Below are 16,924 nucleotides of genomic sequence, written 5' to 3'. Positions count from 1 at the left end.
CAGCGAGTGGGGTATATAGTGACGTGAAAATTATGTAGTGACACCTTGAGGGGGCAATGTGAAGCACGCCCCCATGAACTGGTTTCGTATTATTCATGGCGTAGTGAAATTTGAGGTTCGACATTGCAGCTGCAGTAAAATGTAAGGTGGCATATGGTATTTGTTCAAAACTACAAATAAGCAATGGAAAATTCTACATTAGCGGCTTCAAATCGCCATTTTAAATTTGCATATTGTGGTAAAGCAAAGGCAACATTAAAAAATGAAAATTTCTCTCTTTCTATCCAGAAAGCAGTCACGACTGTAATATTCAATGTCGTTGTCAAGAATCTCAACCTATTTTCCCATGTATGTAAATATCGTTTTAGCTGAGCCGAGCGACATGGCAGGTTTTTAACTGGAAACTATATGGAAGAAAAATTTGAGACTTTTTCCTACATAAATATGATTTATGGGCGAAATCGCTGAGTCTTTCCTGGCTCTCGTTGAAGGAATTACAGTATCGTTGCCGGGTACCGTTGTTAGGTGATTAGTCCCTCTGAAAGTTTACTCCGTTCCTTGCCGACCTTTCCTGCAAAGTGTAAACACGGCCGCTGGGGGCTCCATCTCCTTCGAATTCAACACAGTCGTTGGGGGCTCCCTCTGCTCACAAGGTCAACACAGACAATCTATACTGAACTTCGAGAAATGATAATTAAATGATACACAACAGCGATAATTGTTTACCTCTATTGAGACGACGTATTCCCAACAGTTGTAAATATGCGGTATGCGGTGGTCGTCACACCCCACGAGCGTATTGTGTACCCTCGAAAAACTCACCACTTTTATTTAAACAATTCGCCCCTTACAACGCATTGTCAAAAGGCAACGGACTTACAAGATCAATAAAACTGCATTACAAGATTTAGAGAATATACACATAAAAAAAAAAACTCGTGTGGACATCGTGGAGTTTCGACCGAGACTGAAGACAAAGACCTTTACACCAATATATACGCATTCAACACCTGGTGACACAAGCGTCATAAGGAATTCTCTTATGTAACGAATAGATAGTAAGTATATATGCTAATCTTCGAAACGCATATAATTGTTCATTCTACCAGACAAACAAGCAGAAAAAATTAAGGGTTATGCAGATGGTACAACTTTATACTTGATAAAGGTAGACAGCATCACACAGTCTTTGGAAATGTTCAACAAATATGAAAAGAAACAGGTGCAAAGGTCAAGAAAAAGATAGCTAAAGGTTTATGTGCAAGGGAGTTTAAAAACCGCACAGATTCAGTGGAAGGGATAGATTTTTCAGACAAGGTTTTGCAAATCCTTAGGGTGTTACAGGTGTTACGGAGTTGGGTTATCACACACGAAGATTGATGCATGCGCACCTGGTGCGTGGTCATCTAAAAAGTACGAATTAAACCAACAAGAGCTAAATTATAAGTCGATTTGCATAGCAATCGGATACACACCATACTGGCGGTAAAAGGACGAACAAGCTTATTCCTTTTAACGAGGACGTTTCTAAATTGGACGCAACATTTGTTTGAATGATATTACAATAATGGAGATACTTAACACCATGGATGTAATCTATTTTTTACATCCATGTTAACACTTAATGAAAAAAAAACATGAGAATTTCACGTGATGGGTTTCCAGCGTGTTACAGTACCTTTTAACAATATTTGTGACATATAAATTGAAGATCAAGAGCTGCATTGATATCTGTGATTGTATGTATTGCTTTATCTTTAATCCATATATCTTTCCTATGATTAAAACCACGGTGTGTTGTATAAGAAAACATTGTTTCGGTATATCGAGAGGAGGGGCACTGGCATGGGAGAGAGAGGGCTTCGCTCTATTCCTCACGACATGTAGCTTCTACTCTTATGAAATAAAGGGGTGGGTGGTAACTTTGAAGACTGGCAGTCTCTACCTGGGATGATAACCGAAAGGACTGGCATGAACAATGGAAAATAATTGTAAAACTTAGAGGAGGTACAAATAGAAATGTGCAAGGGGAAATTATGACAGAATATGAACACTCGTCAATTCCTTTCCAGATTCCTGGAAACAAATAATCAGTTCAAACATCCAAAATGAAGAAAGCTATGATATTCTACACGTAGGAAATTATGGTCTGGCAAAGAGTGATGCCAAAGCCAAGTCACCTTATGGAAATTAGTCGATAAGGAATGGCATGAAGTCAAAGGTCAAATTGGTCAAAAATGGGCTGAAAATCTTACTCTCGCCAATGATTACAAAGCTTCTTCGTTCAATCGTCTTACTTCAACAGCATTGTCAGTAATTCAGTAAATGATTTAAATTGAAAGATATTTCATAGAGCCCTAGTCACAGGAACCTTGGCCAAAACTTCAAATTTAAGTGATGGGAAATACCATATTTATGGCCAAGAAGAAACACTGGAACACGTCTTATTTGAGTGTAAATATGTAAAAAAAAAATTTCTTTCTTTCTTTGTCAGAAAACACAACTTTGATAGCAATACCAACATTAAAAGATTAGCAATTGTAGGAATTGAAAATGATAATAATGCTACACCAGACATTATATACTGTGTCACTTCCTTTGTAAAATACACACTGGCAGTTAGGAATATCAGAAATTCTGCTGTAACTCTTGATGGGATTAATTAACCCTTTGAGCGCCAAAGTAAACTTTTGTCACCTTTAGAAAATAAACTCCAGTCAGTTTTTTCAGATTTTTGTCAAAAGTTTGATAACAAACTGTAGCCAATGAAATGTGATGTCCATTTGGTCCAAAATAATAAAAAATTTCAGAAAAATTCAAAAATATTTTGTAAAAATGGTGCACTAAAATTTTGATTGGAACAATAACAGCACTCAAAGGGTTAAAAGTTTCCCTCCAATCTTATGTTATGCAATTAAAATGCCACCAATCTTCATAAATGAACATATTGCATTTCACAAAGATGATGAACTAAGCTGAGAATTTTATCACAAAGTTTTCAAGCCTTAAGACTTGAAGGTGAAAGATGCATCCTGAATGCATTTACTATGGTTTTATGGTTTTTTATATTTCTCTTTCTCTTCTATGTAGTTAAATGATTGATTTTTTTCAGACAAGTTGCTTTGTTTTTTTTCATTCGCTCGACACATTCCCAGTTCTGTAAGCCTTAAATTTGTGTTATTTGCCACTTTGTTGGAATAAATTTATCTTTTTCAAAGAAAAGACGAAGGGCTCACCCATTTGGCACATATCGTTACATACCCATACCGTTGCCCTGGTTTTCATTTCGATGGCAAGTTCATTGAATATCGATGGCCTAATGATGAAAGGCCGTGTCGAGAACGTCGGTGGTAAAATTACAGCTTACAAAATCACCAATATCATTCGAGGAACAATATGTAACTTTTAGTAATATGAATTTTATTTCTGTTAAATAAAATATGTCTATCTTCTTGCTGTTCTCCCTGAGCTGTTCTAACTCCGAGTATTAGCCTTGGCAGAGCAAATGTATCGCGTATAAAACACAACATTATTTCGTTTCTAATCTATGGTGATTTCTAATCTAGAATAAGCTGCATTTTTAACTATAACGTTTGACAACAGGCTTTGTTGACGAGCTGAACTCCCTGCGTGACTATGAGAGTAGAACTGATGACAATGTTTTAAAATATTTAACCCTTTGAGCGCCAAAGTCAACTTTTGTCGCCTTTAAAAAAATATATCCCTGTCAATTTTTTAAAGATTTTTGCCAAAATTTTGATAAGAAACTGTAGCCGATAAAATGTGATGGCCATTTGGTTCAACATTATCAAACAAAATTACAGGAAAATTAATAAAAATTGGTAAAATATTGCACTAAAATTTTTGTGGGGAAAAATTACAGCACTCAAAGGGTTGAAAGTACATGAAGACAAAGTCTAAGTTTTAAATTCTCTTTTCAAGCGTCAGGCTTGAAATCGACCAAGGACTTGCTCAGTTCGAAAGTCGTCAGAATAACAAGATACATGAAAAATTATGAGTACCTAGCCAAGACACCGGCAAATCATGAACCATAAATCAGTAATTAGAATGACAAAAGACGCACATGATCTGAAAAAGTTAATAATTAGCAGAGCGAGACAGGCAAGGTAAACAGAGACCACACTGACCGTAACGGTCATGGCCGACAATCCGTTCGCTCGAAGGAAGTGGTGTCACTATATCTGCGAGATTCGACCGATGTTCGCTCTGCTTCTGGGTATAGTCCTTGGAATGATGATCGAGAGATTGGTAAGTTGGTAACATGTACCGTATCAGCCTAACGGGAAAACAGCCCACCTTCTCTCATTGTGACAAGAGCTGTATTCCGGTCAAAGGTGCTTGTCACTGCTGCCAAACTCCAATACTTGCGGAGACAGCGATGATTTCTGCATGTTTCAATAGTTCCGTCCCAATCGTAACAGATCGTGTGATGTTGTAACTGAACGTGACGCTTGGGGACTGTGTCTCTGCCTACAGCTCTTGATGAGACATAAATAATTTTGCCAGCAGCACAGCGAGGGCGCCCTCTAACTAGGAATGTTGAACTGGTTAAAGGTGGCGTACTTTTTTGCGGTAACGGCTGTGATTACTGCCGATGTCTTCACTTTACTTCACGCAAAACTTCTTGCCAGTGAGAAACTGTGTCACCCCATCTACGTTTCCACTACTGGCTACATGATGTATTCGTACGTGATCATAACACGGAAAGCCCTTGTACTACACAGTAACGAGGTTATTTATTCGGATGACCTCATAATGTTAATAGGCAGAGTTCGACCAACTATACTGTTTACTTCTATAGGGGCGACGTATTCCCAACAGTTGTAAAAGGGAATTAAGGTTGACGGCAATGCAAAAGGAAACATATTACCATTTTCTTTATCATTGTACAAGAAATGCAACGAATAAAAGGATTTTTCCATTTTTACTTTTCGAGATACATAGAAATACACCGAAACCTTGGATGTTATGAAGCGTTTTCATATCTTTGCACTGTACATTTCCAATATATTCCCTCACAGATTACTTTGAGGGGAGTAAGAGATAATCCGGCCGGATTGCAGAAATGTTACAAAAACTACCGAGTCGGAGTCACATTTTACATTGATTCTTATTTTAAGAAACAATCATGCCAGTTCATTTTGAAAGCAGGAAGAAACGTAGAAATGTCAGTCGAGGCGTTTCAAGAGTTTGCACAATCGTCCTTTCACAGTCAAAGTATTGGTAACTTCGCACATATTTCAACAGGAACTAAGCTGAAGTAACCGAAGTACATAAGTTCAAAGTATAATATGCCTATAAAATCGATATCACCACTCTAACAATGGTGCTTCATCGATGAAAATCGCTTTGAAGCAGCAGGGGATTCTCAGAGGTTTAGCACGTGTGTACGTGCGTACGTACACGCCTGTACCCGCTTCTCGGTGTGTGTGTGGTGGTGGTGGTGGTGGTATGTGTGTGTGAGTGTGTGTGTGTGTGTGTGTATGTATGTATGTATGTATGTATGTATGTATGTATGTATGTATGTATGTATGTATGTATGTATGTATGTATGTATGTTTGTATGTATGTATGTATGTATGTATGTATGTATGTATGTATGTATGTATGTATGTATGTATGTATGTATATGTATGTATGACAGTATGTATGTAAGTGTACGTATACAAGAGTTGTGACGGTTATACATGTGAGAAGGAACCAGTATCAAATCATCAAGGACAACAATATTTATTGATTTATACATTTATATAGTGCCTTTTACAGAAAAAATAATTTATAAACATAGAAAGAAATGCCTATATTGTGAAAGTGTTGCCATGGAAAAAAACAACCTTTATATCAGAAACATATCACATCTTTCACAAATTTGTCGAAAATCGCCAATACAAGCTGGTAGCAACCCCACTCATCCCGGTCAACATCTAGAGTCTTACATTTTCCTGAAGACTCTAAGTCTAACGCTGAAATTCTCGAGCTGTCTCTTCAACTGTTCTGCACAATCATCGTAATCACATTCTGTACATTGCTTCAATCGCAGGAACTGCATGACTTGGCTTTATCGTACGGACAAAACTACAACATATTCAACACCGCAACGAGACTTCAGAAACAACCGGAAGAGACCGAGGCGACGAAAGCTGACTCAGGGGTGCCTGACATTGGGCTGCCGTTTGCAGTTACCGTTGGTGGACCTCACAACGTTACGTCCCCTTTGAAATCAAGGTAGTATAGTATAGCGAAGTCTAGCTTTCAGTTTTCAGCACATATCAGGTATACTTAACTGCTAATTCAATCATTGTCGCATCGAGTCCCATAATGCCAACAAGACCATTATATTTGACATATCTAATAACAATGAGACATTCCAACATGAAATACTAATTATTGCATTGTACTTGGCGTGATGAACACTCGTTTCACCAAGTACGATCTCACCACACATCTACTGTATGACGCTCTGTGAAGATGGAGGCTAGAAGAGAAAACAGAAACTCTGTTGTATAGCAAATTTCAAAAGCCATTCTGCCATTCATTTAAAAGCTACACATGATGTCGTCGGCGTTTGAATGAAAGAACGCAAGTAAAAGTTTAACACGATTGGAAATATTTTGGGTTAATGGGATTTAGAACAGTTCGTCGAAAATTATTGAAAAATAAGGTACCGGACCGTAATTTGTCGTACATATTAAGGTAAATTTCTGAATTTTGTCCAATCTACAAGGTAACAAAGGTAACTTAGTTGTTTTGACTAGTTCCAGTCAAATTTGCTGTTTTTGCAAAAGTTAATGTAGTGTTATAAACAAAAATTTTGCCAACCTGTCATTGTCATACATTTCTGCAGAACGTTTTAAATCTTACAAATTTTCATCCTTTACCTGTTTTTGATTTATCACGGTTGTCAGACTGCGATTTTTCAAACATTTATAATCACTACATTGTTGAATGCTGCCAGTACATTGTAAACTCTCTGTATTTTGCCGATCTGTCATGTTCATTATGTGGTAGGCATTCATAAAACTAAGTTATTCATACTTTTTAAGTTAGTACCTCAATATGGCAGAGTAAAGTACTTAAAATATAGTTTTTTATTCTATCTACTTAAAAACTACAAGGAATTCAGGTAGCTGGTGAAAAATTTGTATTAAAATTAAATTTTAACATTGAAAATTTGAAAATATCTAAAAATCGTTCATAAAACACCATATTACATGATAAAATATCCCTGTAAAATTAGGAAGGCAAAAAATCAGCATGAATTTATGATCTGTCATCCTTTTTTTTAATACTGTGCTTTAAAAGCCCCGTCAGACGTGACCCTGTATTTTTCAAGGCCATCTTGGATATGACCCTGTATTTTTCAAGGCCACCTTGGATATGACCCTGTATTTTTCAAGGCCATCTTGGATATGACCCTGTATTTTTCAAGGCCATCTTGGATATGACCCTGTATTTTTCAAGGCCACCCTAGTATTGAAGGCCATCTCCATCGTAACCCTGTATATTGAAAGCCATCTCCATCATGACCCTGTACATTGAAGGCCATCTCCATCATGACCCTGTATATTCAAGTACTATTATAGAAGGCCATCTCCGTGACCCTGTATATTCAAGTATGGTTATTGAAGTTCATATCCATTGTGACCCCATACAGAACGTCCTTATCCATTAACCTTCAGACATGTTGCTAAATTCTCAAATAACCCAAATTTGGGGGACAGGACTAAACAATAATGGAGATTTCAAAGAAAATAATGGGGTCTGTCATTTTAAAATGGAAGAAATCCCTTTTTTGTACAAATTTATCGTAAGTGTCAGGTACCGTATAGCTGAAAGTTGCAAAATTTACAAATTACCATAAAAAACAAGTGAATTGCAAAAACCGAAGAGTAGATTAGCTTAAATTTACTGAATAAACCAATATTACCACAATTTCCTATTATCCCAAAATATTTCCAATCGTGTTGTTTGTATTTGATGCATTTTACCTCATCTCACATCACTTTGCCCAACATCAAAACACCTCACCTTACCCTCGCTCCATAGAAGCGAGCTTCCACTGTCTATGATGTAATTGTTGAAGCTGTTTGAATAGAGACGTACAGCCCAACACTTTGAATACCTAGACGTGTGTATCACCCCAATATGTAATAATTAACCCAATATGTAATACTAACCCAATATGTAATGACACTTAACCCAATATGTAATACTAACCCAATATGTAATAAAACTTAACCCAATATGTAATACTAACCCAATATGTAATAACACTTAACCCAATATGTAATACTAACCCAATATGTAATAACATTTAACCCATATGTAATAAAACTAAACTTGGGATATAAATACTAAGCAAAATAATACAAAAAATGCCTAACAACCATCAAGACGTCCCTGTGTAGCCAGAACACTTCAAAGCTTTAGATAAAAGTGGAGACAATTATTTAGATCAGTAAACTTAAAAAAAGGCTAAGAACGCCCAGGTACCCTAATCAAGCCAACGTCGAGCATTAAATTTTTATTTTAATTGTTCCTTAATTTTCATACAGCGGGAAATACCTGAAAACACACACATTTCTTATAATCATTTAGCAATACGGAAAGAAAAGTTTCACCAATATTGCTAGTTCCTGACCTTACAACAATCAGAAAATGACAGCAATGGTTCAAATTTTTTACTTGTTTATTTACATGCAGAACGCTTATGGCTGTCAACATTCATAAAACCAAACACAATTTATGGTAAATATGAAAGCGACTACCGATATATTAATATGATGTGTAATATCACAACATTATGGGCAAATAAACGGGAATATTATCCAGACATAAATGTTTCAACAGATTAATAAAGAGAGAAACTATACATGATAGCTCTGAAAGACTGAAGAGACCAACTTCGATTGAATGATAATACTTGCCTTTCGTTTATAAGGTTTACTTTATGGGATAGAAAAAAAATATTCATTTATCTATTTTTGATATTCTCTCAAAATATGTGCCCCCACACAATATTTTTTGGGTTAACTCAATATGTAATTAACGATCGATTTTGGGTTCACTAAATATGTAATAAACATTCCACGTACTAAAGTCCCCCAAGGAGAATGCATGCAAGTTTTATTACATATTGGGTTAACCCAATATGTAATAAAGTCCACTAAGGAGAATGCATTGAAATTTTATTACATATTGGGTTAACCCAATATGTAATAAAGTCCACTAAGGAGAATGTATTGAAATTTTATTACATATTGGGTTAACCCAATATGTAATAAAGTCCCCATAGAGAATGCATGGAAGTTTTATTACATATTGGGTTAACCCAATATGTAATAAAGTCCCCATTGAGAATGCATGGCAGGTTTATTACATATTGGGTTAACCCAATATGTAATAAAGTCCCCATAGAGAATGCATGGCAGGTTTATTACATATTGGGTTAACCCAATATGTAATAAAGTCCCCATAGAGAATGCATGGGAGGTTTATTACATATTGGGTTAACCCAATATGTAATAAAGTCCCCATAGAGAATGCATGGAAATGTAATTACATTACGATTTCCTAATTACATTTCATGAAGAAAAACTACATTGCATTAGACTTGAAGAAATCACCATGCATGATACAGATGACAAAGTGTTTACGTAAAACACCACAGACTCTGGCGGATGACTGGCCACTGGATTTTTTATCGATGGAATGAAACCGAGTTTACTTGGTTCACAATAAAGTTTTGAATATTGAAGCTGAAGTTGAACTTACTGTTAAAAATGTTACAGCTCTTCAAATGTTATATAAAAATTGAGCTCAACAAATAAAATGGAAATATATAAAAACTGGCATTTATATTATTGGCACTAGTACTCTATGTTCATTGGTTATTCTATGTTCTGCAGAACGTTTCATTTTGTCGTATTGTACTCATTGTTTGCAGACACATTTGTTGGCTTTCGCATGCCAAAATCATTGTAGTCGTCTCAGGAGCGAAACAGCCTGACTTAAGCTTAACACAGTGTATCTTCAGTATATCAACTTCATGGTCTCTATCGACTCCATAGTACTCATTAATTAATGTTATGTACTTTGAAAACATAGTCCATTGCTATGTCACAAGAACTTGAAGGTTGAGAATTTAATTTGAAGATAATGAAGAAATGTCCTGAGGATTGGACGTTGAAGTGATTTTGTATGCGAATGTACGTATTGGGCTATATGCTATTACGTATATAGGGCTAGGATTATTTTTGGTTAGAATTACATTACCTATTCGTTTTGTAGTACAAATTGGATCGAATATTATTACTTATTGGGTGAATGTTCTCACATATTAGGTTAGTATTACATATTTGGTAAAGAAAAACTCAAAAAAACTTTGAAAAATTATCAAATTTTATAAATGCTTCAGGTTGTGAAGGGGCGTGATCATGGTTGCTATGCATATTTTAGTTTTATTTTGGTCAGTATTATATCCCAAATTCATTTTATTACATATAGGGTTAAGTGTTATTACATATTGGGTTAGTATTACATATTAGGTTAAGTGTTATTACATATTGGGTTAGTATTACATATTGGGTTAATTATTACATATTGGGGTGATACAGACGTGTTCTTAAATTAAACGTCATTTGGGGTGAAATTCCAACATAACATTTGCTGTAGATATGTGCACTTCCAATCTGCCCACTCGAGTCACATGTCAACTCCCTTGTACAGTGAATAACATTTTGAGTAAATTTCAGTATTATATTTGTTGTACACATATACATTTCTAACCACCCTACTCTAGTATAAATAATCAAGCATACGTAAATGCTCAGATTTAGCTAGTTTTGTATTGGAAACATTTTATTTATTAGTTTCCCCATATACGCCCATGTATAGTGAATCTACAGTTTTAGGTGAAATTCTTAATCACAGTTGTTGAATACAAACACACTTCTAACCACCATACTCTAGTCAGGTACACTCAGATAAATGCACAGACATAGCTATTTATGTTTGGGAATATTGTTACGAGTTCCCCCATAGACACCCATGTGTAGAGTGAACTGACATTTTTGAGTGAATTCCGACACCACAGTTGAAAAAATGACCCTTCCCATTTCCCCAGCCCACCTCCCCCCCCCCCCCCCATTTACCCAGCCCACGTTTCAAATTAACTGAAAGGTTCCTTAGGTTATGTCTTGATCTCGTAACTCTTTCATTGTTTACTTTTCTTTTCTTTGTTCAGATTGAAAACTATACCAGAAGGAAGATGAAGTGAAATTTGGTGATTTCGTCCATGTACAGATCGAATCGTATGATTCGATTGGAAGGCGGCGAACAGTTGGAGGTGATTTCTTCTTCGCTACCATGAAAGACTCGCTGTCTAGGCAGTCCACTGCAGGGAGGGTGATCGATTACGGGAACGGTTCATACAGCGTGTATTTCCACGCAAGCTGGGAAGGAACCGCTTTCATTACGATAACGTTGGCACACCCTCGGGAAGCCGTTCGCTGGCTGGATAACGTGTACAGAGCCACTGAGCGTAACGCCGATTGGACGGGCTACTTCGAAGACGCCACCAGCGGTGTGACCGAGCAGAGTACTTGCTACATGCTGCGAAACAACAGGTGGGCGAATAAATGTGAATATCGGAACGAGAAGGCGATGGGGAAGACAGTGTACATATGTGATCGCCCGCCAACGCTACCATGCGAAAAACTGAAATCCATCACTTGCAGCCTTGAGGCCTTGTCTGCTCATGCCACACGCAAACTTTCCAGCGAACAAGCATTCCTGTTTGAAAGGTCAGTTGACAAAAGCCTCATAATATAACACTTCTGTACGTTCGTATGGCCGCACAAAAGAAAATGTTCCTAGGATTTTTCTGGCAAAGCATCAGAGACAAATTTATGGTAATGAATACTTAGCAAATATATACCACTTGGAAAACTAAACGACAAATGGATTTATAATGAATTCATTCTTCTTGTGATGAAACAAAACCACAGTTACTGATTAAGTAAGCTTATTTGATTGGAAAAGATGAGTAACTGCGACATTTGATATATTTTTACAATATTTTCACTCCATCTCCAATGTTTTCTGGTTAAGAGTCGGACCTGTACAGAGGAAAATGATGTCAAAGTTTGAGCATTTGTGAATGACCTAAGTACTTTAGCTTGCAAATACTCCCTGCATGATGTAGCCACATTAATATTAATTTAATTTCTCAAAGTCAATTGTTAACAATAACAATGCACAGTCCGTTACAGGTAATGTTTACAAAGTGATATCTGAGCAATTAAACACTAATTTCTGAGTAGTACAGAAATATGTGAAAACATACAGAATAGAATGTAAGTGCTGAAAAAGTACGAGTATATCCAGTCGTTTTCTCTCAAACGTCCTGAAGGTTTGGACCTAATATTTGAGCTTTTTAGTTTACTTGGACTCTCTATCTTCTGGCCTGTTTACCGTCTTTCCAACAAGTTGTACACCATGAAACATCCTATTTGACTGTAATCCGGGTGATTTTACATATTATCATCGAGAAGATTGTTTTGCACTCTAAAATAGAAACAGCGTGCTTCAAGCGACGGAATTCATACTTGGAAAGAGGCTGATATGATTTGCTCAAAATTAAATATCGAAAACAATGCTGAAGTATTTGCGGTTATGGGATTTCCAAACGCAGAATTAGCCATTCCGAGGAATGCCTGGTTTAAGGTGGTATGCGCCTCGAACGTGAAAGGCTTACACTTTTGCTCAAACATTTCTTTAGGAATCTTTCAACCATGCTATTTCAAAATCAAGATAAAAATCGGGGTCACAGTGCAACCTTTTGTACTACAGAAACAAATAACCCAAGATTTAAAGATATTTAAAATTCTAAATGGTCGCCATCCCTGTGTAAACTCTACGAGCAAAATAAAATTCGAATTTGGAAAAACTAAGCCAGTGAAAAGTTTTCGCACACCAAGAGCTTTGAAAAGAACCCAAACAAGGGGTATCAAGTGGTATACAAGTGCATGGATCAATCAGAAAAGAATTGTAAAAGTTTGAGAGTCCGAATATCTGTCCCCGAGGCGCATTTTACCTTCAATCAATATTTTTGGTATGAGACTGCATTCGTTTAATGTATTAGTATGATATGTTTATGATGTTAAGCCTGTTTCGTTTGAAAAAAACCGAAGTGATTTCCCTGTCCTGTACGAACACTTGATCTTTTTTTCAACACAAATTGCCAAGCTTGCTCTTGGAATTTTACGATATGTGTCTCGTATCATACTTTTGACCTTTACATACAGACACCTTTAACTAAGCTCATTCCTCTTGTCAAACTGGCAGGCCTTACGTGATGACGCCATTGGAAGGAAGCCCATTTTGGATTGAAATAAAAGGTAAGTGTCTCTGACAGTAATATCGGCAATGAAAAATACACAATGGCCAAAGAGTGAAAATTGTCGCACGTTTCATGGCAAAAAGCAAAATTCCATTCATCACAAAAATCAATTATTGCAAATTTTGTACCATAGTACAACGGGCATAATGTTCTGTCTTAATATTGGCAACTTACAATGAAGGCTTGAGATGCACTATATGCCGAATTCTATTACATGTGGCAAGCTACTCTACGGGACCGTTACATATCACTGTCAAACGGATTGAACTCACATATTTTGAAGGAAATTACAGACCACGACTCAATATTTAGGTTAGCGTCTCAGCTACAATCACTCTTCTTTCGATCAAGTTTAGAAGTACCAGGCAAAAATGATCTGTCATTTAATATGCCGGAAACATAATTTCCAAAATCTGAATCTCCTTGGTTGATGATAGGGTGTTGACGTCAGGAACAGCAAAGAGAGTAAGATAAACGGCACATGTATTTGCAATGTGTTGTCTGAATTATATTCTTGACGTCATCAGTTTGTGACTGTCGTCATCGTTGGAATATTTTTCAACTTCTAGATTCGGATTACAACCTTCAAACCGTCAGGGACAAATTGCCAGCATGTGGGCCCGATCTGCCGAAACCTGTGTCGGACGGATTTTGGCAAACCTACAATACTTGGACGTCGTTGGTTTGTAGAGCTCGGCATTGGACAAGTGGGGAAATGAAACGTTGTCTCGCCGGGAAGACCCTTTACATGATAGGAGATTCAACTATCAGACAAATGTATGAGTCAATCACTCTGGCTATGGGGCAGAAAATGGACTTCGACATCATTCGTCAAACTTGGACCGACCCGGCGCTCGACACCACCATGATATTTGAGTTTCACGCAGTGATAGTCGGCACGTACATGCTCGACTTCTGGGGCCAGAAGTTCGAGACCGACATCTTAGACAGCTTCACGCGGTGCAACTACGTCGTCGTGCTCAGTCTAAGCTATCACCTTGCAACGTGGACGACGCAGTCCTACACCGAGAGGCTATTGCACCTGCGTCAAGCCATTCTTAGGTTTAAGAAGCGCTGCCCCGGCGCCGTCATCGTGGTGAAGAGTTCACATCCCAGGGACCACACAATCCCGTCATCGTACATCCACAGCAGCGACTGGACACTTTTCGATATGAATAGGATACTTCGGGAAACTCTGGAAGGTCTCGGAGTGAACTTCTTGGATGTCTGGGACATGTCAATGGCCTTCTCCGCTTCAAACGACGTCCATGTCTCCAGGAAAGAGACTAGGCAACAAGTAGATTTATTTTTATCATATATCTGTCCGTCCAACTGACATTTCATCATTTGAGGGCGCTCATCTACATAGCGGAGATTCGCTTTAAAGTACCCTCTAGCCAAGGTGAAGGGAGATTAAAATTGATTAGGCCAAAAAAGTTAGGTTTGTGTGTCATCCTACTTCTCTTGCTCGTATGTGAGCTCAAGCTCTATGTTTGGTCTACCTGGCAGCGTAATTTAAGGGAAAAGCCACCATCTTTTAACAAAAAATTAATTATTTCTAAATGAATGAATGAATGTATGAATGAATAAAGCAAGTAAGAAAGGAAAGGAGCTTTTTTTCTGAACGTCCTCTCACACATCCTTCGTAGATGGCCATCAGAACTATGTACTGTCTTGTTTCAATTAATATTATAGTTCTATTATTTCAGGCAAAATATCATTCATCACGTGACCAAAGGTATTTACATACTACGCTTTAGAAAATGCAGATATTTGACTGCCTACAAATGACCTTCTCTACTGCCTGTTATGATTCTACTGACAGTGAGCTTACATGTGTAACTAACATGGAACCTGAACGAAATCACATGAAAAACTCAAGAGATTGTCTGTTGTCCTGTCAAGAGGTCATTGTTACTTTTTGTAAATGAATTTTCAATGCATATACGATATTTTTTACACCGTCTTCACAAACAGTCCAATGCAACCTCTGTTACGGGATGGCAGCATCACATCCATGTCAATGACCCGAAACACTAGGGTTCACACTGAAGATGATCCGCACTATGTCAAGGGGAGTGGGATATGGATTTGTAAGGCCGTCGAAACATTAGCTGTAACTTTTGATGCTGTTACCTGTATTTTTTACTATTTTTGTTTTTTTATGTCAATCGCAATTCTTGTTTTACTTCCCAGAACATGTTGAAACACTAACTTTCAGCACATCAACACAGCGTCTATACATGTACGTCTAAAATGCACTTTAATTGTTTATATTTGAATTCTAGTCCGGACCACAATTCACTTGTCAACAATAACAACGCAATTTACAGATGTACAGTCTGAACTGACTAACTCAACACTGTACATCACAGCATGTTTTAAACTGCAGCTGACATTCAAAAAGATAGTGAGAAAACTTGAGAAAATTTAAAGCTACTGTCTCTCTAATGGGTATAAGCCCGCGACGGTTTACTATTCAACGAACAATCTTTTTGTATTACTCTAGTCCATCCTTTGTATTTACATTCTAAAACTTGTTATGCATATGCATTGAACTGTTTATATTTCCTCATTTAAAGGTAGTATGCACCTCGAAAGTGAAAGACTTAAACTTTTCCCCAAACCTTCCTCAAAGAATCTTTCAACCATTCTCTTTCAAAATCAAGAGTAAAAATTGGGGGGGGGGGGGTTGGTCACCGGGCAAATTTTGGTACTACAGAAATAAATAACCCAAGATTTACCGATAATTAAAATTCAAAATGTCCATGCGTTAACTCTATGGAGAAAAATAAATTTGAATTTCGGAAAACTAAGCCGGTGAAAAGTTTTCTTACACAAAGAGCTTTAAAATGACTCCCAAAATATCAGGAAAGAGTTGTAAAAGTTTAAGAGTCCGTATATCTGTCCCCGAAGAGCATTCTACCTCAGTTGAACAACTTGCAGAGTACATTTCAGTTTCTCAGTGTTTATATCGAAGCGCGACTGCTATGCCGCACGTTTTCACATTTGTATAATATAATGACTGGAGATGTTCTGTAGTTATTGAGTTTTGATGTAATGGTAGACTTTTGTATCAGTCGCTACCTAACTGCAACTTAAAGATCTCCACATTTTGTTAACCAGAAATGTTTTCCATTGTCCTAAGTGCACCTCAAAGAATTTAATAAATATTTTTTTTTCAGTTTTCTAAATACTGAAATTAAATATCTAGTTCTCTTGCTCTTTTAAGTGTTTTCATCAACGTTCCTTAGCACAAACATCGCCACCAACGTCTGACACCCATTCATCGATCATGATATTTATGTGAACAGTCTTCACTCAGAACTCCTTAGCCCTCTAATGAACTTGTGTAAGCATGTACACTTCCAAAACATTGACACTTATAAACCTTCACCGGTACCCTTGAACACTTCATTAAGGAAGTACGCGCCTCGAAAGTGAAAGACTCAAACTTTTGCTCAAACTTTCCAAAAGCAAAAGATTTCCAAATTACCAAAG

General features: G+C 37.1%; 1 protein-coding gene across 1 annotated transcript; it reads left to right on the top strand.

The window, feature by feature from the left end:
- Positions 1-4,126: 4,126 nt before the first annotated feature.
- LOC139147858 (NXPE family member 4-like) lies at positions 4,127-16,628 on the top strand. The gene is made up of 5 exons (XM_070719071.1): positions 4,127-4,269; positions 6,062-6,246; positions 11,267-11,825; positions 13,369-13,421; positions 13,993-16,628. The coding sequence occupies exons 3-5, from the start codon at positions 11,389-11,391 to the stop codon at positions 14,757-14,759; spliced, it is 1,257 nt and encodes a 418-aa protein (XP_070575172.1). The 5' UTR covers positions 4,127-4,269; positions 6,062-6,246; positions 11,267-11,388; the 3' UTR covers positions 14,760-16,628.
- Positions 16,629-16,924: the final 296 nt, after the last annotated feature.

Source organism: Ptychodera flava, chromosome 13, assembly GCF_041260155.1.
Source record: "Ptychodera flava strain L36383 chromosome 13, AS_Pfla_20210202, whole genome shotgun sequence".
Classification (NCBI taxonomy): domain Eukaryota; kingdom Metazoa; phylum Hemichordata; class Enteropneusta; family Ptychoderidae; genus Ptychodera; species Ptychodera flava.
This window is presented reverse-complemented; position numbering and strand designations above follow the sequence as displayed.

Bases quoted from the DNA above. Each gene is read 5' to 3' on its own strand.
- LOC139147858 (XM_070719071.1), top strand. From the start codon at position 11,389: ATGAAAGACTCGCTGTCTAGGCAGTCCACTGCAGGGAGGGTGATCGAT. The intron at 11,826-13,368 runs GTCAGTTGACAA...TCAAACTGGCAG, and splicing joins CAAGCATTCCTGTTTGAAAG to GCCTTACGTGATGACGCCAT. The intron at 13,422-13,992 runs GTAAGTGTCTCT...TTCAACTTCTAG, and splicing joins ATTTTGGATTGAAATAAAAG to ATTCGGATTACAACCTTCAA.